The sequence below is a fragment of the Oryza sativa genome, chromosome 3, assembly GCF_034140825.1.
Source record: "Oryza sativa Japonica Group chromosome 3, ASM3414082v1".
NCBI classification, from domain to species: Eukaryota; Viridiplantae; Streptophyta; class Magnoliopsida; order Poales; family Poaceae; genus Oryza; species Oryza sativa.
The window spans coordinates 22,864,185-22,888,857 of record NC_089037.1 but is presented as its reverse complement, the minus strand read 5'-3'; the positions used below and the strand labels follow the sequence as shown (position 1 = coordinate 22,888,857).

Below are 24,673 nucleotides of genomic sequence, written 5' to 3'. Positions count from 1 at the left end.
ACCCGAAGGTGAAGTGTTACAGCGGTATTCCGTGCGCTTGCGGATTTATCTGTGGTCGTAAGAAATACCAACATTGCCGCCACCTGTCGCCGCCGATGCTCCTCCTCACCGGTGTCCACGCCGCCTGCCGCCGCCGCTTGCCCGCTGTGCCACCCACCCCCCGCCGCCAGCTTCCCGTTGACTAGGATTGTTGACCCTACATTTTTTTCCCACTTACATGTGGGTCCTAAAAATTTAATTTTTAATTTTTGCTTACTAGTATGCCATGTCAGCAAAACTAGGCAAAAAAATACTACCATAAGACCTCCTTTGAACGGTTTGTGTGAGTTTAGAGGTAGACATTTCTGGTTTTGTGGTTAAAGGACCTTAAAAAAAACTCGCTGTTAAGTTGAGAGACCTCTGGTGAACTTATTCCAAATAATAAAGCTCATATAAGCAAAAAAAAAAAAAAAAAAAACAAGCCCAACCAAGAAGCGGCCCGCTAAACTGCATGTTTCTCCAATCTATTGGACTCCGACGATGTTCTGTAGGAGTTGAGTAGGACCATGCGTCGACTCAAGTGGCAGTAGGTGGGGCCGCGGGTGGCTGCTCGCTCGTGCGCACCGGCCGCCCCCACCTCCAACCATGGCGTCATCCTCTTCCTCCTCCTCCTCCTCCTCCCCCTCTTCCCCCTTCTCTCCCTTCGCGCAACCACCACCCACCACCCCCCTCGCCGCCTAGTTCCCCCCACCTCCGCGCGCCACCCTCCCGCCCTCTCTCTCTCTCTCCGCCGGCGGTGGCGGCGGCGAGCGGCCCCATGTCGTCGCCTTCCACCTCCACGGCGGCGCTGCTGCTCGCCAGCGGGAGGCACCCGCGGCAACAGTTCCAGTCCCTCCGCGCCCCCACCAAGCCCCCCTTCCACTTCCCCCACCTCCTCCTCCCCTCCCGCTCCTCCTCCCGCCGCTGCTGCTGCGTCCCCGTCCCCGCCCCCGGGGCGAGGTCCCGCGGCCTGCCCGCTCCCGTATCCGCCTCCGCGCTGCCCCTGCGGGTGACGCCTCCGCCCGGGGTGGAGGTGGAGGGTGGCGTGGGGAGGGCGGTGGCGGCGGCGGCGGCGGTGAGGAGGGTCGCGGTGGCGCTGGCGTGCGGCGCGCTTGCGGCGGCATGGTGCCACCGGGCGCTCGCGGTGGCGGGGGCGGCGGGAGCCGCAGGGGCATCTGGGGCGGTGGAGGCGGCGGCTGGGTTTGGCGGGATGGCACTGCGTGGTGGCTGGCCGAGGGTGCTGCAGATTCTGCAGCTGCTTAGAGAGCAGGGGATTATTCTCGCTGTGTTGCTTGGCCTCTCGGCGTTTTTCTCCATGGCTGAGACTTCCATCACCACGCTATGGCCTTGGAAGGTGCGTCTACCAACTATCAAGTGCCATGATACAAATTTGTTACACAATGTCTAATTGTTGCGTAACATCACTTCACTGGTTGAAAATTTGTTACACAATGTCTAATTGTTGCGTAACATCACTTCACTGGTTGATGGTTGTAACATAAGTCTAGCTAGATCAGTGATTGTGCGCAACTGGGCATGATGATGAAAATGATAGTATTTGGGGTTTAATTTTAAAATTTCCATGGTGAATTGAGCCATTTAGGTAGGAAGGACACGAGTTTACATGAGGAAGGTGGAAGCCGTATAAAAACATCTCTGATGTTGGTTTTGAGTGTTGACGGGTGGGTACTAGGCCATTAGGCATTACTCAACAAAGGGAGATTATGTGCATCAGATGAACAGTTTGTGCAGGGGCTTAGTTGCTTCCTGTGCTGGTGTTGTTGCATGATCCTGAGCTGGTACTGACCCTGTAAATATTTACCAGCTCCCAAAGTTTCTTTTGATGTATTTATGGTTTGAAAGAAATACATACAGTACACACCATACTAACATATGCACTACTTCAAACTGGATGCATGCACTGATACCCCTGTAATTGTCAGGGGAATGTGCACTGTCACAGTGTCACTGACTGCCCATGCTAATTCTTATTATTTTCTTTGTCCCAACAAACAATTAGTGTTCATCCAGTGGTAGGTCAAGTTATTTGCACATTTTAAGTTTAGTGCGGCTTTATCTTCATTCTTCAGGATCATGATTTAAGCTCTAGGTTCAGGTTTAGTAGGTAATAACATTAATTTAACATTGAGTTTTAAGCTTCTGTAATAATTTAGTTGTTACAATTTGGTCTTTGTGTCATCGTCTCCCAAATCAGCATGCTTTGGATGGACAAAATTTAATTGAATCCATTAGCAAGGCATATGACCATACTATTGAGTCCATAGTTTCATGTGTGCATCTCTGCTGGGATTATAGTTTGACATAACATCTTTTGTTGTTCCATGGCAAATGCATAAGTCCCCACCTTGTTTATCATCCATTAAACCCTGTTGGTTGATGGTAGTCCTTTTCATGTCTAAACAATTGATGCTTAGATTTGGTTTTCTGTTCCACTAGGTTCGTGAGTTGGCTGAAAAGGAACCTGAAAATGGTGTTTTCAGAATGCTCCGAAGTGATGTTACTCGCTTCCTGACAACCATACTCATTGGCACAACGTAATTTATTAAACCTATGTGTTCTGCCATGTTTATTATATTTTTTTTCTATAATCCATATTATGTCATTGAGTTCAATCCATACCCACAATATGCCACTCACTGTGAGACAAACTTTTGGCCTTTTGGGTCTTGGAACCACACATTTGGAGATGCCAGTGGTGTATTGTGGACATTGAGTGTAATTCAGTGGCATAAATTGGATCCCTCCTTATTATTTTCTTCCTCACACTGGAATACTTCTGTATGAAAGTGTGGTCAACATTGGCGCAACAGCAATTGTTACTGAGGCGGCAACTGCAATGTTTGGTGAAGCAGGTGTCAGTGCAGCAACAGGCGTCATGACTGTATGTCGTCTCTTTTGCACTGATCTACTCATAATAAAAAATGTTCTCTTATGTTTATATGACGTCTAACTGTGGAGCCCCACCTTTTTTCAGGTCGCCATCTTACTTCTTACAGAAATCACACCCAAAAGTGTTGCAGTTCATAATGCTACAGAGGTTGCTAGGTTTGTTGTAAGGTGAGACAGATGTAAGCAGGACTTAGTTTCAAATATTTGTTGAAATAGCCTGCTTGTTAATACGATGTTTAATGCTGTATATCTATTGTAATGTATCAGACCAGTTGCATGGCTTTCATTGGTCCTGTATCCAGTTGGGCGAATTGTCACTTTTCTGTCCATGGGGATGCTACAGATTCTAGGCCTGAAGGGAAGAAGGTAGGCATACATAATACTGGCATTTAATGTATATTTTCTGCTTGTGTAGCATTGTTAATTGTTGTTCTTGATTAACTGAGTAACCAAAACTTTAAAAATATGAGTAGCGTGTCCTTCATAAACAACTCCAACAGGTTACAAAAAGCTTCTTCCTTCATATTTTGCTATTGGTGTTAAAGGTAACTAGGCAGGGATGTGAACGGCATGGGTGGTTCCACAAAATATGCACCAATATAAAAAGCCAAGTCGATCAAACTCATGTACAACAAGGATTCAAATATGGATTAACCGAATAGGTGGTTATCAGTTATCGTAAGTATTGGATATTTATATACTATATACACAACTATCACTATGATGGATTTGGATTCAACTGTATATTTTGAACCTAATATCTGTATGTGTATTGTTGTGCAATTTAAACATGTTCAGAACTCGAGGTGTGAAGATTTTTAAATAATCATCAGATTTTTTTTAAAAAAAATTGGTAGGGTAGAGTTGATAATTTGTGTTTGGATTGGCGCCAATAAGAAACAAATTTATGGGTAATGCTGAAACATTTGGTAGGGCAAACTTTTGAGGGGATGTTTGGTACGGTTGCAAACCAAAATGGACGTACATTTTTTAAGGACACGGAATTCTGTGTGTTTTACACAATTTTTTTTTTCAGTGAACCATATGTTACTGAGGATGAACTGAAATTAATGTTACGAGGTGCAGAGTTGAGTGGCGCTATTGCAGAAGACGAACAGGTTAGATAATATCACAATAATTTCATGTATATATTTTGCTTACCTATGTTGTTGTTTATTGCCTTGATTATTATTAATTTTGTGAATTTGACTTATTTTTTGTATACTGGCCAGTGTGTGCACTTGTTACTGGAAGTTTATTTTCGTTATTGATGTCCATTTGTACTTTGAATTGGAGTTGCTATGTTGAAGTTTTACTGTTTGAAGTGGTAAACACCAAACACCATGATATACCAAAAGGATGTTATTTAGCTATTTTCATAATATGTGCTAGATCATTGCGCTTTCTTTCCTGGGAATGCACAAAAGACTTGCACACCTTTATATTAAGGAGTAAAGTTGACACAACACCCTGCTGCAAAACAACAGGCTGATGAAAAGAAAAAACACAGAAACACTAGGCAACTATCTGATCACAATGTGTTCTTTTTACTATTGTACCATCAGATGGTAACCTTTTATATGTTTTACCATGGGGCTCTTATTCATGGCTTGGAAAGCTTTCCGGTGGTGATTGCATTTAATAAGGTTTATGTAGGCAACTTTCTAGTACATGCATATTCATCCGTTCTGCATTGGGAGTTCTCATTCTACACTGCTCTTTGTCAAAGGATTGTTTAATCTTGAGTTCACTGACATAAGGAGGCAATAAATGTTCTCATTATCTATTATTATTTCTTCTATTGAAATGCTCCGAAAGAACGCTTCAAAAAGTAAAGTTAGATGAACACAAAGATATAGGTGCAATATGTTTTCTGTATTTCTGTATTGTACTATTCAGAATTTCTGATCCATCCCTGCTTGTACTGAACTCTTAGCTAGTTATTCTTGATCAGCTAAATTCAATGAGTGACATTTGTAACAGGATATGATCGAGAATGTACTAGAGATAAAAGATACACACGTCAGGGAGGTAATGACGCCTCTGGTGGATGTAGTTGCAATTGATGCTACCGCAACACTGATTGATTTCAAAAACTTATGGGAAACTCATCAGTACTCTAGGTATCTCAGCTGTGAACTTTTAGTATGCATCTTCAATTCTTGTTGTTGACATGTGCAGCTCTTACTTCCAGAGTTCCAGTGTTTGAGGAACGCATAGATAATATTGTTGGAATTGCTTACGCCATGGATATGCTTGAGTATGTTGAAGAGGTCTGTCTCTTGTTTACCATTTGAATTTTTAAAGTAGAAAAGGATGAGTAGGTGACTCTTATTTGTTCGGATTAAGGATTTTCTGAAGAAAGATGCATTTTGATTTGAAGGTTGAGAAGTTGAAGGAGATTACTGTGAAGGAAATTGCACATATGCCCACATACTTTGTTCCAGGTAAACTTTCACGAATGATACTCATTACAAAAATGTCCATTGATAAATCTAAAGGCAGATACAGAACATTACAAGTATTTGAGTACTGTCCTTTTTCAGCATCCATCTAACCTATTTATTTTCTATTTCAATGGATTTTTTCAAATCCAGATTTGTGTAGGGCATTGCATTCTTTATGTCTTAATGTTTCCTCTGGTCCACATGTCATATATGTAAAAATGTGATATTTTGTCTTGACAGATTCAATGTCTGTTTGGAACTTGCTAAGAGAGTTTCGCATCAGGCAGGTTCATATGGCAGTGGTCCTCAACGAATATGGTGGGACTATTGGTGTAAGATTTTATTAACCAATCCTTTGTTCCTTGTACTTTCTCAAAATAGAATTGACTTTCTACTTATAGTTCTTATTATTGATTCCATTTATCATTGGTTATTTGAAGGGGATCTTTTAATTCATATTTGGTCAAATAACTGGAAATTCAATATTTTTAGCTCAACTTAGACACCTTTGCTCTTTCATGGTTTGTTGTTCGATAGGAAAATCATTTTGTTCTCTCCAATCTGCACAGTTCAGTTTCACCTGGTTTCTCTGAAATATAAAAATAAAGATTGTTTTCTCTTTTGTTTTGAACAAAACACCCCAGAGGAGTCCTCTGCTGTTATATGAAGATCTTTTTTTTGTTTTGCTTCACGAATTTGTTATATTATAACTAATGATTAGATGTTCCAAACTAGAGTAGTATCCAAACCAAGAAAGCAAGAATAAAATGGACTGTAGTATTCACAATCTAGCTGACAAGGCAAGAATAAACAAAATGAGGGTGTAACAGGGATGAACCAACCTGATTGCAGAAAGAGGGCAGGTTCTGGTTTACGTGACAGTAACTGCCTGACTGTAGTTGGTTTTATGAACCTTGCTTGCCAGCATTTTGATGGGACAGTGAGTGGTCTGTATATTCGGAACCGCAGATGTGTGGCAATATTTGGAGGGAGGATTGACAATTTTCCACACTCATCTTTGGCAATTGAGGATTTTCCACTACATATATCCTTGTCCCACATGTCATATCAGTGGCAAATTCTCAATTGCCAACTATCAGGAGTGGCAGAGCCTTGTATCCCAATATTATTGACATTATTTTTAGGTTGTGTTATATATCCATAGTTTATTGTCAATTTTTATATGCAAATACCTCTTGCAAGTTGTAGGGTCAAACGTGTTTACTCTTTACAACGATCTGAAATCAAAATCATTAAACATCTTTACAGCACAAATACATTCAGCAACTATTACTCTATATTGTACTTGTTGGGAATTAAACATGCCTTCTGGATGAAACTCAGTTTTATTGTAAGGTTTCCTATTTCATTAAATAATTATTCACACTCTTGCACCAGCTTTGTCCTATGTTCTGTGAATAATCAGAAACAGCTTCTGTTCATTACTTATCCCATGCATCTCTTACTTTCGGAAGTCTCTCTGACTAGTGACTACTGCTAAAAAATTGCAGATTGTAACATTAGAAGATGTTGTGGAAGAAATAGTTGGAGAAATCTTCGATGAGAATGATTCAAAGGTTGGCTATTTCAGTGGTCCTTTTGATTTAAATTTTACAATTCAGAGTCTAATGCCATTTACCACACGCTGTATGGAAGTGATATTTGATTTCTGCTTTTCTTTTCTCTGATCACACTAATCCCTCCATCTGTGTAGCAAATCAAATGCTAATCATCTTGTATAAGGATTTCATGAGAGAAAGAAAACTTAAGCACACGTGCTATTATGACTTTGTGAACATTCTTATAATCACTGCAGTAGTACAACTTTCAAGCTCTTAGTATTTATGTGTTTGCATTGTCTTAAGAGTTAGTGTGTTCCATAATTAGCCTTATTAATTAGATCCTGGTCAGTTACATCCCGGTTTGATGGAAATCATCCAGCAACTATCTAGTGCCAATTCTTATAATTAATACTACCTCCATCCCAAAATGTTTCTATTTCTAGCACAGTACATTGTCCCAAAATGAATCTATTTCTCCACCTACCTCCTCAACCAATCACAACCATTCTCCTTCACCTACTTTCTCTTTTCAACCAATCACAACCTTTCTTCAATCATTCCCACCTACTTTCCTAATGCTTGTGCCAATCTAAACAATGCTTACATTTTGGGATGGAGGAAGTACTATGTAATGGTGGGAATCAACTGGCATCATGAAGAATCATTCTGAATTAACATAACTCAAGAGTATCATAAAAACTTGGCATTGAAGTTGTCAAACTGGCAGGGATGAAGTGCTCTGCCTCTGCTACTGTTTGAGCTATAACTGCCTGATTCTTGCCAGTTCTCTTAGTTTTAAGTCATAACAACATATTGCATTTAGTAGACCATGATCCATTTTGCTACTCTTTTGCTTAAGTAGACAGTTGTACCCATTTCCTTATGCTACTATGTTTTTACCTTTGCAGGAGGAAATCCAGAAGAAAACAGGTTATATAGTGATGCTGGATGACGGAACATTTGACGTTGATGCAAATACATCAATAGACCACCTATCTGAAGAACTTGGTGTTAAAATACCAGAGGTGTTATTTCTTGTTTGGTCTTTGCTTTTTCTACAGTTGCTGTTTACTTCTACAGTCACTATAAGTGTTATTTTGGACATTGCCATGGCAATCAAATTGGAATCTTGGTCACCAACATATCTTGAAAATCTAGCAAAAAATATTATATTTTATTTTCCAAGGCAAAATCATTTATATGATCGTTATAAATAATATTCAAATAATTTAACTAAATGTTCCCATGGTGACACATTTCTCACTGGAGTTAACTATATGTGCTCCAAGGGTAAATAAATGCATTTTCCACATATCATATGCAACTTGATATATTCGAATCAGTTCATCCCATATTTCCATATGTAAGGCCTATCTCCTGTGGCTGTTCCTTCTTATTCTTGAATATGAAATCCTGTTAATCATTATAATATCAATTTCAAGAGTTATCTTGAACACATCAAGTTTGTCTCGAGCTAATTCCTGAGGATTGAGTGCTTCTTCATTTACTTAACAGAGCTGATTGAGTGCTTTGAGATTTCTTCTGAATTGTCAATAACACATCTTGCTAGGTGTTAGCTTTAGAATGATATATGCCACTTGGCTTATATTAAGCATAGTTTTCTTAAGTGGAATGTGCTACTGCAATCACCATATGCTGGATATGAGGTTCACTTGGAATTTGGAAATGCATTTGTTTGCAGGGTCATCAGTATGAGACGGTGTCTGGTTTTGTCTGTGAATCCTTTGGTTATATACCAGAAGAAGGTGGGAAAATGCTAGTTATACTCGAAAAGGATAACAGAGAAGAAAATGATGAATATAAAGAAGAAGGATCTGATAACCAAGATGATAAAGAAAGAACTCAGGCTTATGAACTTGAGGTAAGTGGTACAATCCTCTGTTTACAATTTGTTTGCAGCAGGGTCAGACACTAGGTCTCTAGTAGAGATGTATATTAGCTAGTGTTTCTAAGATCATTCTAGATTTTTTTTTTTTGCCAACACCATCCTGGATTATGTTTGCCAAGTCCTCCGACTAGAAACAATGATGAATAATCGCTATATACACCCCTAGGGTCTTTACTTCCTACATGATTTAAAATGATTGTTGGTATAATGCAAGCTTAAGGACCTTGTGAAATGATCACACTGGCTTAGTTTTTTGTCCACCACAGCCTATTATTTGAATGTATGAGCCAACATTACCCTAGATGTTTTATTCTGCATATAAGGAAAACAAAGAGCAATAAACAGATCTAGAGCTACTTTCTAGAAATGGCCTTTATTTTTAAAAAAAAAAAATTGTAGGGTACAATTTTTTTCTCGAACGCAGGAGAACTGCTTGTCATTTTGTTAAAGAAGAACATACGGGATACAACACCAAACACACACACACACACACACTCCAGCCCATATACATACATAAGACGTTTTCTAACTTCACACCAGACTTTAGAAAACAACCAAAATAGGAACTCGGGTTGATGTTCCTAGCTACTTTGGTTGTTCATATCATTTCATCATGTAGGATACATTTTATAACTTTTTTTTTTGTAAGCAGAGATGAACATCTCCTGCATCTATATTTTTTTAGTGATTTTTTTCCAAGCCCGGAATGGTTTCTAATGCATTTGGATGCACAAATGTCATCCAACAAAATTGGCTTATGTTATTTGTGTCATGTCCAAAACTTCCTTTGGTGATTCATTTCCATTTTGTTCACGTTCTATTTGTACTACTTTGCCTTTTAAATACCTTTCTATTTCTACATAGGATGAAATGTTCAGTTATGTGTTCTGATAATTTGTTTTTCATTTTTTTGCTTTATTTGAAAATAGTTAATATGAGTTCAGTACTTCAGTTATTAACCTGAACATAGCATTAATAAAGGCAATGGAATAATCAATATTACCACCTCAAGGTTGGGGTAAGTTTCAGGTTTTGACTGAACCTCATGAACTGCACAATTGGATATCTTTACTCCTGAACTTTTGGAACCAGAGCACTTAGACCTTCATGGTGGTCTTACCTCCAAAACACACACTCACTATACATAACTTTAGAAAAATTTGGAAGTACACAGGGAGTACAAAGGCCATAGGTGAACAGTCTCAGACAATGTTCTGCTTACGGCGGAATTTCAAAACTACATCAGCAAGGTGGCGTGACCTGAATCATCAAGGACCAGCTGAAGGTCAAACCTTGTTTCCTTTGTGTCAGCTCGGATCCATACACTGGCCTCTTTGGTTCCTTATCCCAGTGCAAGGGTCGTGGTGTCTCGTGGCAAACAGGTTTTGGGGCATGGACTTAAGTTATTGTTCCGTGGTTTGGTTCTTCAAGACCACACTAGGATCCCCTTATGAATACAGTTGTGAAGTTCATCCCACATGGGACATCGTCCAAGATGTCTCCCTCTGGATGTTCTCCACCGTATCCTAAAGTCAGGGGTGGAGGAAGGATGAGACAGCAGGGGGAGCTGTGGCTGAAGAGGGGGCTGCTGCCGAGAGCTGTCATTTGGAGTGAAGGCATGAGAATGTGGGGCTTTGTAGGGTAGTTGTCAATCTCATGATATTTGTCTGTTTAATGCAATTTGCTAAATAACTAGTGACCTACAGATTACCTTTCTTCTTTGATCCATAATTTTAGCAACCCATGGACCATGTCCTTGTCATAGGTTCCCTCGTGCTATGCACTGTAAAATAATCTTGGCACATCATGCAACTATACCTGGCTGGCCTAACCAATCCCACTTGGCCATCAGCCTACAATCTCTGCTTACCAAATCTGGCTAGAGTTTAGAGTTCATGAAAATGGAAAATTTGTCAAACTCATTGCACCTTTTGAATTATTTATCCACCATATATATAAAAAATGGACCATACTGCTCAATCACCATGTCTGCTTTTGGTACCCCTATTTTGGTTCACCATGTCCAAAATAATAGTTTCTTCAAACTCATCTTACATATCAATAGACTTGTAGTTGCATATGCTTTATATGCTTAGGGTCAAATCCGGGGAAAACATGGAAAATTGAGAAAAAAAAAGTTGAGAAAAAAGAAAGGTAGCTGGATTTGATGATTTTTGTGTGAATTTTAACCAGTGCCCCTTCTGCTGTCTGACCTAGTTCAGGTTTCCAAAAACCCTGTGAGAACGTTTACTTCAGTTGATTTATTTAGCTTTTATTCAAGGTTGTATTTATTGGGTTATGTCACCACTTTCTTTTCAGTTGGAAGATATTTATTGTGTTCATGCCTATTCTGTGTACATAGCCCACAATAAAGCTGTTTTTTTCCAGTACTCATTTCTTTCTCTCTTTTTTTATTTTGCTTTTTTTTTTACAGTCCCTGAGCTGTGACTTACAATTATTATTTTTCCAACTTTAGATCACTCGAATTTATAAAGTATAATACTATTTTCATATATCCATATTCTATAATTTTAAGCATAACACATGATGTAAGGTGTCAACTATCAAATGAAAAGGGTAATATGAAAAGTAACATGGTTCTAGGAAACAACTAACTTCTTGTTTGTTTTTTTTTACCTATTACACTTATGTTCTCTAGATAACAATATAATAAAACAGTTGAATTACTAAAACTGTATGAAGGCAAATCCATGTATAATGTATATTTGTCTTCAGGAAAAAAAAAGGAAACATACCAACATACTTGATCTCTAGTCAGGCTGGACTAAGTTCCAAAGCTTGCATATTTTTCACATGTTTAGTAAACATTGTTTACCACAAGAGTAGTTGCCCAATTATGCTTGCCATATTTTTTTTCACCCTTACCATTTCCTTACTAGGGAAAGTGGATTTTAAATATTCTATTTATGCAGGGATATAAAGTAGTACAATTATCTTGCTCAAGATCGTATTACTTAAATATTTTTTTATTTTCTAATAAATAACTCAAGAAAAAAGAGCTGGTAGCAGAATAATCACAACACTTTTCATTGACGTTTTGTACAGAACTTTGATTTAGTTGTCTCCAGATCTTTTTTTTTTGGTGCAGTTAGCAATCCTTCTTAGGAATCTGAAGCTTCCTCAGTTGTGCTTTAACTTGCATCATGTTCTGCTTACTAATTACTCCCTCCGTCCCTAAATATTCGACGCTGTTGACTTTTTTAAACATGTTTAACCGTTCGTTTTATTCAAAAACTTATATGAAATATGTAAAACTATATGTATACATAAAAGTATATTTAACAATGAATCAAATGATAGGAAAATAATTAATAATTACTTAAATTTTTTGAATAAGACGAACGGTCAAATATGTTTAAAAAAGTCAACGACGTCAAATATTTAGGGACGGAGGGAGTATAATTTTTGTCACCTTTTCTAAATCTCTGGCCTCCCTTGCAGATACTAGAGGCTAATGCAAGAAAGGTTGGCAAAGTCCGTTTCAAGCCAATTAGCAGCGAATGTGTAGATGTTGACAGCAAGGGTGTTAACCGGATGATTTCGAAAAAGATCATCAAACGGAAGAAACAGAACCCTGGTGATTCTTCCGATAGCGATGATGAGGAGTGTACTGATACATCAGAAAATGGTTGCCCTGCAGAGCTACTCTACTACTCAGACGATAACAGTGCCCAATTGGAAGATGCTGGCAATTCAGCGGCGACAAGGTAACAGGGAAACAACCAGCACAATCTTACTACTGGCAATAATTACAACTCACCACCCTCCTGCCCCTTGTTACAAAACCAAAGAAGAAGAGAAACATACTAGGCTACCAAAAACAACTAGAGCAGCAACACTGGTGGATACTTGGAAGGTTAACAGCTTAGGATAGCAATTTTAGTAGCAGTAGTAGTAATCTAGAGGTGCAGTGAGGTGTCGACATCAACTTCACTGGATACATGCTTGTAGGCCTTACTAGGCCACAGGTCCACGGCGAGCGAGTCACCACGGAGCTGGAAGGTTTTGAATTCACAGTCGATGGTGGCCGGCATGACCGGAAGTAAGGTAGCAGCAGCCATGTCACGCAGAGGCCTGCATGGATACAACAGCTCCGGATGGAAGAACCATTTCACCGGCACTTCCCTCGGAGCAGCCGTGGCTACGACGACGGCCGCAGCGCCACTGTGGGAGCGGTCGGAGCGGGGAGGGAGCATCTGGATGAGCCTCTCCTCCCGCTCCTCCTTGATCCTCTCCAGCTCCCTGAACCTCTGCTGCAGCAGCGCGATGGAGGAGAACATGACGGCGCCGTCGTTGCTCTGCATCCCCATCTCTCCTCGGACGATGATTGGCCAAAAACAACTGTATGATCAAAGGAACTCACTCTCTCCTCTCTTTGAGTTTCCGTTTGTCTGGCTACTTTGCCGTATGTGCTTTGGTGGTGGGGGTTCTGTTGTTTGAGGGGGGGTAGTAGTGGTGGTGGTAGTGTAGTGGGCATGTGCCTATTTATAAGCAGCAAGTTTTTGTCTTGGGGCAGATTGTCGTCTTGTGGTCGTGCTGCAACTTGTTTCAATTCTCTCTTCCATTATGCGATGGTGCGATGTTATGGGGCTGGTAGAAAAAACTACTCGCTCACTCACTCCATCCCCCCATGAGAGAGAATCTGGGAGTAGGAGAGGAGAGGAGAGAATGTGTCACGTTTTCCAAGAAAGAGAGAGAGGCGTGCAGGTGAGCGAGAAAGCGAGTAGTAGGATGCATAGGAGCATAGGAGAGAGTCCAAGGAAACTGGGCGTGGACGTTTGTGGTTGTGCCGTTTGTGTAGGTTGGAATCGAGTCGTGTTTTGGGGGGGTCGGCATGATTGCGCCCTGTCTGTCTCCCCTGTCGCCTTTTTCTTCTTCTCTCTTGGCTTGGCTAGTGCCTGCTGCAGCCTGCATGCAGCAGCAGAGCGCTTTTCTCCTAAACACTGCTCCTATCATCGGAACACCCAGATGATGTACGCTGCCCGGAGGAGTGTCCTACATACCCCCTACTCCTCCGTGCTTTTGCCGTAGTGGCCCTGTGGGTTCTGGTTCCGTTTGGTTCTAGCCCTCTCCTAGGTCCTGCGTTTATGTGTAAATATAGGTAGATCGTCAAGGGGAGTACTACGCATGTAGGGTAAGGTGAGATGCACAGTAAGATCCAGCGGCGACAACTGTGCGTGCCATGAGCCATGGGCCGGTGTCTTGGTGTGAATTATGCGTGGGGAGTGTTGGGAGTCTTGGGCGCAGAAAGTCCCCGGTTGAATTTGCTTTCTTTAGGAGCGCACTGCTGACTGCTGCTGTTTCCAGTTTGAACCTTGTGAATTTTTGAGTAATTGACGCAACTCATGCGTCCTTTTATCGAATATTTGCAATTTATTGAAAATTCGGACTTTGCAAATCATCGAATATGTGCTCCAGTACAACGCATCTACATTGACCAGAGTGCCAATTATATGTTTCGATCGCATGAAACGATGTGTATGCTGATTTAGAACAAACAGAGATGTTATTTATCAAAGCTTTCATCAAAATGCAGCCAGTACAGACCGATATATATATATAGAACTGAGCACCACCCAAGCACTCTGATTACCTATCCCGTAAATTTGCCATCTTTTTATGAATGTTGAAAGGGGCGCAGATGCTCTTTTTGATCAAAATTTTGTTTCTCTTGTCTGTAAAATAACATTTAAAGAAGAACCGACAATATTCCAACAGTGTATTATATAAATAATGATAAATGTGTAACATTTTCCAATAAGGCGCAGATATTGTGAGGTTATGAGGGTATAAATTTTGTAACTAAGGTGTAACACTTCTCAAGGTGATAATATATATATGCTCAACCATTTGTACCAATTTATCCACCCATCTTGACACATGCATGCCCACACTCTCCTTTCCACACACAAAATAAAAGGCCCAAACTCTCCATGCTCGAATCATGTTGAAGCTGGCTTAAGTAACACCAATGGAGCTCACCTGGCAGCAGTTATCTAATCTCGCTGTCTCAGTGAAGATATCAGCAGCCTTATCCTGTGCTGGCCTTAAAGTAATCACGCCTGAATGCACAGTCATGTCAGAATCCACTGTGCGATGTCTCTCTTGATTTGCTTCCTACCTATGGCTTAAATGTTACCACTAATTTTTTACTCGCTCCGAACAAAGAACCAACACATATTATCTGCTGGTAATTCTCATCCCAGCTACGGACGATCCTGGCCGTACGTACCGCGACCTATTCTTTCGATGCCTCAATTTTTTTACTGCAAGTGCCGCTTCCATTCCGATCCTCCTCCTGGCTGCAAATTTGCATTGGAGACCGTGGATAGATAGTTAAACAGGGAATAGCCTGTTTATTACGGCCAGATCGGTGATGTCCGAAGAAAAAGGGGTCAGAGAGATTCGGGCAATAGTTTAATCACATCTGCGTACGTTTGATCCCTTCAAGACAATGATCCTGCAACAAACATGCTTTGATTATTTTAACAACTTTCTGATGAACATCGGAGCGACATACAGATAGAATGTGCGTACTAGTTTTAGAAGATCGACGACAGATATATACTCCTATGTAGAGAGAATGAGAATGTGTGAGGTAGGAGTATATATACAACACCTTCTCTCTGTCTCTTACTTTCTCCCTCTACAATGTGTATATGAAACTAGTAAAGTGGATGTGTAGCAAGGTATGGTGGTAAATAAACAAAGGGCGGCTGGTGCTGCTGCTGCATCGACGACGATATTCCCTTGTCGTGGACTGGATGGACGCAAACGGCATGCGTGCACCTGCAGCAGAGGAGAGGCCTCTCTCCTCTCACACGTCTCCATCACTCGCTCTCGCCCGCTTGCAGCGCTTGCTCTCCTCGCTTCGCTGCATGCCTCGCGCGTCGTCGTCTACCTCTAGCTTCCTCTCTGCAAAGTGCATGCGAGATGCAACGCTCGCTGCTGCAGAGCGGCCGATCGGTCGATCGATCGGTGACGCCCGTTGGGCTTTTGCTGCTCCCTAAAGCGAGCACCGGCCGCTCTCTCTCTTTCTTTCTTTCTTTTCCGATGGCTTTCCGGACTTTTGCTCTTTTTTTTTTCTCATCTCATGCATGCTGCATTGCCTTTAATTTCCTTTTTACGTTTTGTTGTTGTTTTCTCTGGTGGATATATATATATGTATAATTTTTTTGATCCTTCTTTCGCGGGCGCAGACACTGTCTCCAGTACAAACGCTAGAGGACGACGAGCCAAAAGAAAAAGAAAAAGGAGCAAGAGAGATGAGAAGCAAAATATTAATGGCCGGCCGGCCTGGCCGTGTGTTGTGTTGTACTGATCATTGCACATCGCCCTGTCTGCCATGCATTTTACTGCACCTGGCCTATGTCACTACACTTACCAGCCGCTTGCTCGATCGATCCTACGTGCGTACGTACGTACGCGTGCTGCGCTGTGCTTGTAAGACGGACATGCATGACTAGCATTGACTAATGCATGCAACCGCTTTACATACGTGTCCATCGCTGTCCAGTAATCACACCAGACATTTTTTCTTCAAAAATGTAGCTATCGGTAAAGAGCTTTGTTAACTGCTATATATTCTTGCTTATAGAGTTTTAGTTCGTCACCTGACTGAACCTGATACGGGTCTAGGTATATATCAAGCATTTTTGTGATGACATGTGGTGAACATTCTTTTTCTTTTTTTAAGACTTGGATGCATTCAAACATAGATGCAGTATTTGTAGTAATAGTATCTCCAGCTTAGATGCAGACTACACAAATTTCTTTATGCATGCACGGATGGTTGCATATTGAAATTAACCAACTAAGCTTACTAATTCCATTTTAAAAAAAAAATTCCAACAATGTTGGCAAACATGGACAACACTAGCTAGTAGTTTCTTTTTTAATGAGATCTACCTGCAGGGAAAAAATAGCTACTAGCCCTGAAGCCACATCATATATATATAATATATTTTTTCCATACATTTCTTGCATATGTCGTACACAATAATGTGATAGCAAACACACAGTAAATTCTCACCTAAAAGATCATCGCTTTTTGTTTGCCTTTATATAAAAGTGAAAGGTGATGGATAGCTTGTTCAAGGCTCGAGAAGGATGTGTGTATGTGTAGTTGGTGGGTGTGGTGTCTGACGACGATCAATCGATCATATCGATCCAGAGTGGAGTTATTACTGGAGTACCATACCTACCTAGTAGGAGCGCTTGCATGCATGCGATGATAGATCGATATGGATCGAGGGCCAATGAATGGATGGAACCGATATGATGATAAGAGTGACCATGCATGCATGGACAAATCAGAAGTGTGCATGGCACGTACAGCTTGGTGTTAGCATTGCACCATGGGATGCTTCTGCGTGTGGGCACTGTACATGTGAGACAGCTCGGTAAGTACGACACTGGACAATCTGCCTAATAAGCTAGCTATGTCCAACTGTAGCTCATGGCGCCATTAGGTTAGAGAGAGAGGGAGTTAATATATATATATATATATATATATATATATATATATATATATATATATATATATATATATATATATATATATATATATATATATATATATATATATATATATATATATATATATATATATATATATATATATATGTATGTATGTATGTATGTATGTATATGTCCTAGCTATGTACGTACATACATACGCTTCTGCTTGATCAGATACGAATGATTCTTTGACCATATGCACGCGTAGAACCTGTAGTGATCTGTATGTTTGCTATTGCTTGTGCTTGTCCCTTTTGACAAAAGCAAGCATTTTCTTATACAATATATGTTCTGGAGTAGCCCGTACGAGTGTTAACGACAGACATATGCCAAATGTGAATGCATGCATGCAACATGCATTATCTAGTACAATTTCATTGGCTACCGGTTATTTTTTTAAAAATAGAGAAAATCGATTACACTACTACAAGGATTTTTCCGTGCGGATGAAATCGATTTTCGCGTGCAGAAGATTCGACCGTCTGGAAGAAATCGTCTGCAAAAATACGCGATTTTTTCGTGTGGGCGATGCACCCGCACGGGAAAATCGATTTTCGCGTGCCGCCCGCACGGAAAAATAAAAAATCGAAACAAAAAAAAAGAATAAACAAACCCTAACCCTAATCCAGCCGTCGCCGCCGGCACTGTTACCCTAGCCGAGGCCCGCCGCCATAATTGATATTAGGTAAGAGTCCATCTATAAATACAATCTGGAAATATCTAAAATTCCAGTTAAGAAGAATCCGATTAGAAATACAATGTAATTAGAAAAAAAGCCACCACGTTCACTCTCACGGGTTAGAAAATCCCATATTAACCAAAAAACAAAAAAAAAGATTAGACAAAAGAAAAAAGAAAAAATCTACACCATTACATCATAATATATCTAGATCGTAAGGTCTAGATCTGCTATAAAAAGAAAAAAATTACACCTTTAGATCATAATATATATAGATCGTAAGGTCTAGACCGTTCTATCATAATATACCTAGATCGTAAGGTCTAGATCTGCTATAGAAAAGAAAAATCTACATTTTTAGATCATAATATATCTAGATCGTAAGGATTAGATTTTGATGCGTCAGCGAGTCAAACAAAACATAAACAGCCACTTGGACCTCTACACCATTAGATCATACACATTTAACAACAAAAAATCCTACTAGAAATAATGTAAAAAGAGCCTTGAAATAAGGCACAGAACAAATTGCACATCATATATATTCATGTGGTCATTGGTTAATCTTCTCCATAATCATAGATAATATAGATTGGTACAGATAATAATAGGTTGCAAAAGGTATTTGTTTCCACATTATACTTTTAGATAGACAAAATTGACATACAGTAAATATATTACGATTTTAAACATATAGCAGGAATTTTAGTTCACTTTTGCCATCTTACTATAAAGAATCATCTTTGTTCTCATCTTTACCGTCCTACTATTAAAAGCCATGCATTATCTTTTCAAGCTTACATCTTTTGCCACCCTTCTTCCTCACCACTTTCTTGAGAGCATATATGTTTGAAGACAAACTACACAAGAAATTTAACGAGAATGTCGAGCGAGGTCGATATAATGGTGGTTGTGGACAAGCTTGAGGGCATAGCAGTAGTGATTGTTTCAGTTGAGATCGAGGATGAGACGATCATGAATAAGCTCGGATACCCAGCCCTTGCTGATGAGTTTCAGTTGCAAGTTTTGAGCTCGAGGACAATAGCAATTGTGCATGAGGCGAGATCAAACAAGGTGACAACCACAAGTAAGCACAAAGAGTGCAATGGCCATGGAACAAGATTGACGGTATGATAATAGAAAGCGAGCTTGATGATAGTAATGTCTAAAGTGGAGAGCAAGCTCAAGGAGATGACAACATGATAGCTCGACCACTGTAGCGGACAGACAAGAGAGCATCAGCCGACAATAGTCTTGAGTAAGTTTAAAGGATGGTAGTTCACATGATCTCACATGCAGCTATGGTTCTAAGCTTGCGCAACACCATGGCACAATTAATATATGCTTAAAGAATAAAAACATATAGATAAATATTAAATAGAATTATACTGAAACAGACAACAATTACTTAGTAAACAAACACATGTTTTATAGTTTAAAGAACAAAAGTAATATGAGTAAAACATAAAATGACTTAAACCTAGTCGCGCAAATGCGCGGGCCAACCTGCTAGTTATATTCACCCCGACATCGCCCGTGACCACGTGCGCACCGCGTCTCTGGCCGCCAAGTTGCTCGTCCGCCTCTTTGTGTCGTGCCGCGTCACCGTCCATCAGCTGATTGACGATCGACGAGCTACACCTCCACTACATTGATGCTGAGTTGACGGCGCACCCGCATCATGCATGGGCGACCGTGGAGGCCGCCACGAGCACTGACGTGTCCAACCTTGGCGCGCCGCGGCGAGGCATCAGTGGCGCGTGCAGCCTGAGGGCGTGGTGTCGAGGCATATACGTACGTATATCCGGATCGGACAGACAAGGATGGCGGACATATCTTCACCCTGATTATCGACCATCGCCGACTTCAGCGACCAGTACACGCACTAACAGGATCGACGACAAGCTATCTAACAACGACGACGGGTGGCTCGAGTACGTTTCGCTGCGACAACTGGCGCGTGTGCTGCAGCCGGGCCGGGCACCAGCGCAAGCCGTAGCTGACCAGTGCCCTGCCAACAAGCCTGGGCGCCCGCCACATCTTCATCCGCACCGGCGCCGGCGGCATCAAAAACCACCGATTACTTCCACAAGGCGCACTGTTCCAGGCAAGCCAAACGTCTCTCATTTCCTTAATTTGCATATTATTTCTTATACTCTCAAGCTAGAACATGCAGCATGGCTATTATTTATCACGCTAATACACTGAAACACTAGGTCGAATACGTACGTGAGCTGAGTAGACATACACAAACAATCTTTTATACTAGCACAAGGGTTCACTACAAATTGTTCAAGTCCCAAACGGTTCAGAACCAGCGGTCCATAGCAGCACAGTAAAAATTTCTAATGCACGGACGTGATGGGAGGAGGTGATCAACCGCAGGAGGTACATGGAGGCAGAGGGGCAAACTTGTCTTTTCTACGTTGTTTCTCTTTCTATTTGATCCGCAAATAATAAAATAATGGTGGCAGTGCCTTTTAGCAAATTATTGGTTTGATTTTTTAGAGCATTTATAAACTGTATCACGTTTTCTGGATTTGCAGTAACAAAGACCATGAACTTTGAGCGGGTGATGTAGTAAATTTTGTCAAATTGTAAACACCAATGGTAATGTGATCACTGTAGCATATCAAGCTAGCTGTTTGATCGATGGAGGTGGCCTGTTCGCTCGGGCTAGCCGGATTGGCAACGAGACATCAAGGCCCATCAGGCAGCAAGGCGGCATGGCATGCGCACGGCCCAAGCAGCAGCCGCCGAGGCGGGAGTGCAAGGACCGGTTGGCGGCTTGGCGCGTGTGCGGGACTTTGGGTCTACTACTACAAGGAAAAAGTACACCCCTGAACTTGTCATCAAGTTACAAAATCGTCCCCCAACCACAAAACCGGATACAACTCATCCTCCAACTTATAAAAACCAGTGCAAACTAGATCCATCAGCGGTTTTGACTCCGGATTTATCCGACGTGGCGGCTGACTCAGGATGCCACGAAAGCAGGCCAGCCTCTCCCTTCCTCTCCTTTCCTCCTCTCTCTCCTCTCTAAACTCTGAGCAGGCCATCTTCATTATCGTCGGCGGTGGTTGCGTTGTCCGCGCCACCTTACACGACTGCGACCAGTGCAGCGGCGCGGCGCCAGTGCCCGGGACAATGGGTGGGCGTGACGAACGGAGGAGGGCGAGGTTGAGGGTCTTGAAGAGCGGGTGGGACTTCACGTCGGTGGCGCCGCGTGGGAGCCGAGACGGGCGGCGGGGTCCTTCGCAAGGAGGCGAGCGATGAGGTGGCGCATGTCAGCATTGGCGGGGCCGCACGAGCCGGAGGCGGAGAGGAAGGCAAGAGGTCGGCGGACAATGTTGCGGAGGGTGGCCTCCAGTCCACGGTGCGCGCCGCCGCTCGCCACCTCGGGGACAACCGCTTGCAGGCCTACATGGCTGCACCTCCTGCTGGTCTCCCACTCCCACCAGCAGGGTGGCCCTGTGCAAAGTTGAAGGATAAAAACTTAATTGATGATATAATATGAAAATAATTTATACTCCGTAATATATTTCATAGCAATCTAGTATGGCCTAAAATGATAATCCAAAATTAGGGATTATCGGATTAGAAATTACCGGAAAGAATTAGGTCAGGGGCGTGACAGGTGTCAGGCGGCGACGGCGTTAGGCGGCACGACCGCACGAGAGAGAGAGGTAAGGCGTCGTTTACTCCTCTCGTTCGTTGTGATTGGCGATTGGCGAGTTCCACAGTGGGAGGCGATTCAAGATTGCGAACCGGCGCAACTGTTCGAACCAGCAAAGACGTAATCGAAACCGAAACGATAAGAAAAAATAACAGATTTTCGGAACTAGTTAGACTAGTGTTGAAGTTTTGGACCTAAGGGGTCCCTGGAAATTGGAGGCCCTGTGCGGACGCGCTGACCGCACACCCCTAGGACGGCCTTGCCCACCAGGGCCTTCCCCGCCCGCGTGCCGGCGAGCACGGTGAGGCAGATGGCGAGGTACACCTCCTTGTTGATCACCGGCGTGGGCAGGCCCAGGGACAGCGCCGTCGGGTCGAGCAGCGCTTGCAGGGCGGCCGTCATATCTGTCCCTGTTGCCGTCGTCGTTAAACCTAACTAATCAAGTTGATTGCTAACAAGGTGTATAGTTACGTAGCAGCAGCGGCAGCAGCAAGCGGCGGATGATTTGATGGGATTGGTTGCTAACAAGTACAGTACGTAGCTGCAGGGAGATGGATCGATGATGAGCTTAGCTAGCCATGCACGTGGCGGCATATATAGTTAGGGATCGAGAGAAATTAAAGCGGCCGGCCGACGCCGACGCGCACGGCCTCATCGCCCGCGGCTCCTAGCCAAGGACCCCTCCGCTCGCCTCGGCTCCCGCCGCGGCGCCGCCGACATGAAGTCCCACCAATTCTTCAAGACCCTCAACCTCGCCCTCCTCCGTTCGCCGCGCCTGCTCGTCGTCCCCGGCAGCAGGTGCAGGCTAGCAAGCGGTTCACTGGAGGAGAAACCATCTTTGGTCGGTCGACCAAATTTCACAATAGTTTCGGTTCCATTAAAAACCGGGACTAAAAACGATTTTTAGTCTCGGTTAAAAAAATTTTGATCTTTACCAACCGGGACTAAAGATGATTTTTAGTCCCGGTTCATCCCTTGTCAGATGTATGTCAGGGGTCGAGGATCTTTAGTCCCGGTTGGAGCCGGGACTAAAGTGGTAATCTTTAGTCCCGGTTAGAGTTATCAACCGTGAGTAAATATTTCTCTCCCACATCTAATCGGTTAAGTCTCAGATAGATATGTAGATAAGATTGGAACAACCCCTCTCTTCCTCTTCTCAGATCCAATCCTCTTCCTCCTCCCCTCCCCTCTCTTCCTCCCCTCCTCCCCTTCCTTTTCTCCTCCCCTCTCCTTCCTCATCCTCCCCTCTACTCCGTCTTCCATCAGCCGGCCGGAGGCGGGCGGTGGCGGGCGGTGGCGGGCGGCCGTGAAGGGGGAGGCGGCGGCGGCGCGGCCACGCGCGGGGAGGCGGGCGGCGGGCGCGGGGAGACGGGCGGCGGGCGGCGCGGCCGCTCGCGTGGAGGCGAGCGGCGGCGCGGCCGCACGGCGGGCGGCAGCGGTGGCCGCGGCTGGGCGCCGGCCGGGCGCCGGCTCGTTTATTTATATATATATATATATATATATATATATATATATATAATGTGTGTTTCACTGGATGTATATTTTTTTTAGATTTTGTGATTCATTGCATCGCATGGATCTGAGATGTATAATTTGTATAATCTGTGATGTATTTAATTTGTGTGTAGTTTTTTAGGATTTGTGATGTATTTGATCTGTGTGTAGGATTTGTGATGTATTTGATTTGTGTGTATAAGTAACTTAATATTTGGGATGTTGATTTGGGGATGTGCATCCCATTCGATTCAGGAGAAAATACATGGATTAACCCTAGCCATTAAGCAAATCAACAACAAAATTAAAAAAAAGGATCTCAAGGAACTGTCGCTTGCCCTCTTTAGTCCCGATTGGTGTTAGATCGATCTTTAGTCCCGGATTCGTTGTCCCGGTTGGAAAACCGGGACTACAAAGGATTCTAAACCGGGAGTAAAGAGCATTTCTCCACCAGTGGTTGTCCCTGAGGTGGTAACCATCGGCGCCATGCGCGCCGCTGTGGACTGGTGGCCACCCTCCACAACATCGTCCGCCGCCCTCTCGCCTTCCCCTCCGCCTCCGGCTCATGCGGCCCCACCGACGATGATGTGTGAGACCTCATCGCCCGCCTCCTCGCTAAGGACCCCACCACAGCGCCGCCGACGTGAAGTTCCACGCACTCTTCAAGACCCTTAACCTCGCCCTCCTCCGTTCGTCGCGCCCGCCCATCGTCCCCGGCGCTGGCGCCGCTCCGCTGCACTGGTCGCAGTCGTGCAAGGCAGCGCTGACAACGCAGCCACCGCCGTCGTCGACGACGTTGGCTTGCTCAGAGTCTAGAGAGGAGAGAGAGGAGGAAAGGAGAGGAAGGGAGAGGATCGCCTGCTTACGCGTGGCATCCTGAGATGTGGGGTCCACGTGGGTCCCACGCTGGCTCAGCCACCACGTCGGATAAAACTGGAGTCAAAACTGCCGAGGAATCTACTTTGCACTGGTTTTGTAAGTTGAAGAATGAGTTGTATTTGGTTTTACGATTAAGGGATGATTTTGTAACTCGATAACAAGTTGAGGGACCTTCAGTGTACTTTAAAATTCGATTAGTAGCGTAGATTTTGTCCCAGTACAAAAAAAAAAAGCACACGGAACTTGATTCTCCACCCACAGCCCACAGGCTACAAGCACAACTCTCTTAGATAGTATTAGCGCTCCCGTCACTTTAATTTGCCCGTTACAAAAAAGAATGTGAACACTAAAAGACGAAAAGGCCTTCACGTCAACTCCAATATCTTCTTCATCCTTCAGATCATGACTTGTCTCTTTTGCTTAGCCGTATCAGGTAAAAATAGATAGCGATTTTTAGTTTTAGTGGATTAAAATCAAGGAAATAGATAGTGATGTTGTCATGCTGATCACCAGCACGGAAAAGATAAACGCCGCTGGGAGACGGGCGGCTTGTGAGCT

General features: G+C 42.8%; 2 protein-coding genes across 2 annotated transcripts; one reads left to right on the top strand and one right to left on the bottom strand.

Annotated features, from left to right (window-relative positions):
* Window positions 1–557: 557 nt before the first annotated feature.
* LOC4333362 (DUF21 domain-containing protein At1g55930, chloroplastic) lies at window positions 558–13,265 on the top strand. Its single transcript, XM_015776281.3, has 14 exons — window positions 558–1,372; window positions 2,476–2,573; window positions 2,827–2,920; window positions 3,014–3,096; window positions 3,196–3,294; window positions 3,965–4,046; window positions 4,912–5,051; window positions 5,123–5,201; window positions 5,312–5,375; window positions 5,616–5,707; window positions 6,887–6,952; window positions 7,846–7,962; window positions 8,640–8,819; window positions 12,309–13,265. Exons 1-14 carry the CDS (start codon window positions 797–799, stop codon window positions 12,576–12,578), a joined length of 2,040 nt encoding a protein of 679 aa, XP_015631767.1. The 5' UTR covers window positions 558–796; the 3' UTR covers window positions 12,579–13,265.
* Window positions 12,576–13,177, bottom strand: LOC4333361 (uncharacterized). The gene has a single exon (XM_015776282.3). It carries the CDS (start codon window positions 13,175–13,177, stop codon window positions 12,767–12,769), a length of 411 nt encoding a protein of 136 aa, XP_015631768.1. The 3' UTR covers window positions 12,576–12,766.
* Window positions 13,266–24,673: the final 11,408 nt, after the last annotated feature.

What these genes read in the sequence shown, in the direction of transcription:
- LOC4333362 (XM_015776281.3), top strand. Translation starts at nt 797, where the DNA reads ATGTCGTCGCCTTCCACCTCCACGGCGGCGCTGCTGCTCGCCAGCGGG. An exon ending in CAGCAACAGGCGTCATGACT is followed by an intron (nt 2,921 to 3,013) that starts GTATGTCGTCTC and finishes ACCTTTTTTCAG; the next exon opens with GTCGCCATCTTACTTCTTAC. An exon ending in TTGGTGTTAAAATACCAGAG is followed by an intron (nt 7,963 to 8,639) that starts GTGTTATTTCTT and finishes ATTTGTTTGCAG; the next exon opens with GGTCATCAGTATGAGACGGT.
- LOC4333361 (XM_015776282.3), bottom strand. Translation starts at nt 13,177, where the DNA reads ATGGGGATGCAGAGCAACGACGGCGCCGTCATGTTCTCCTCCATCGCG.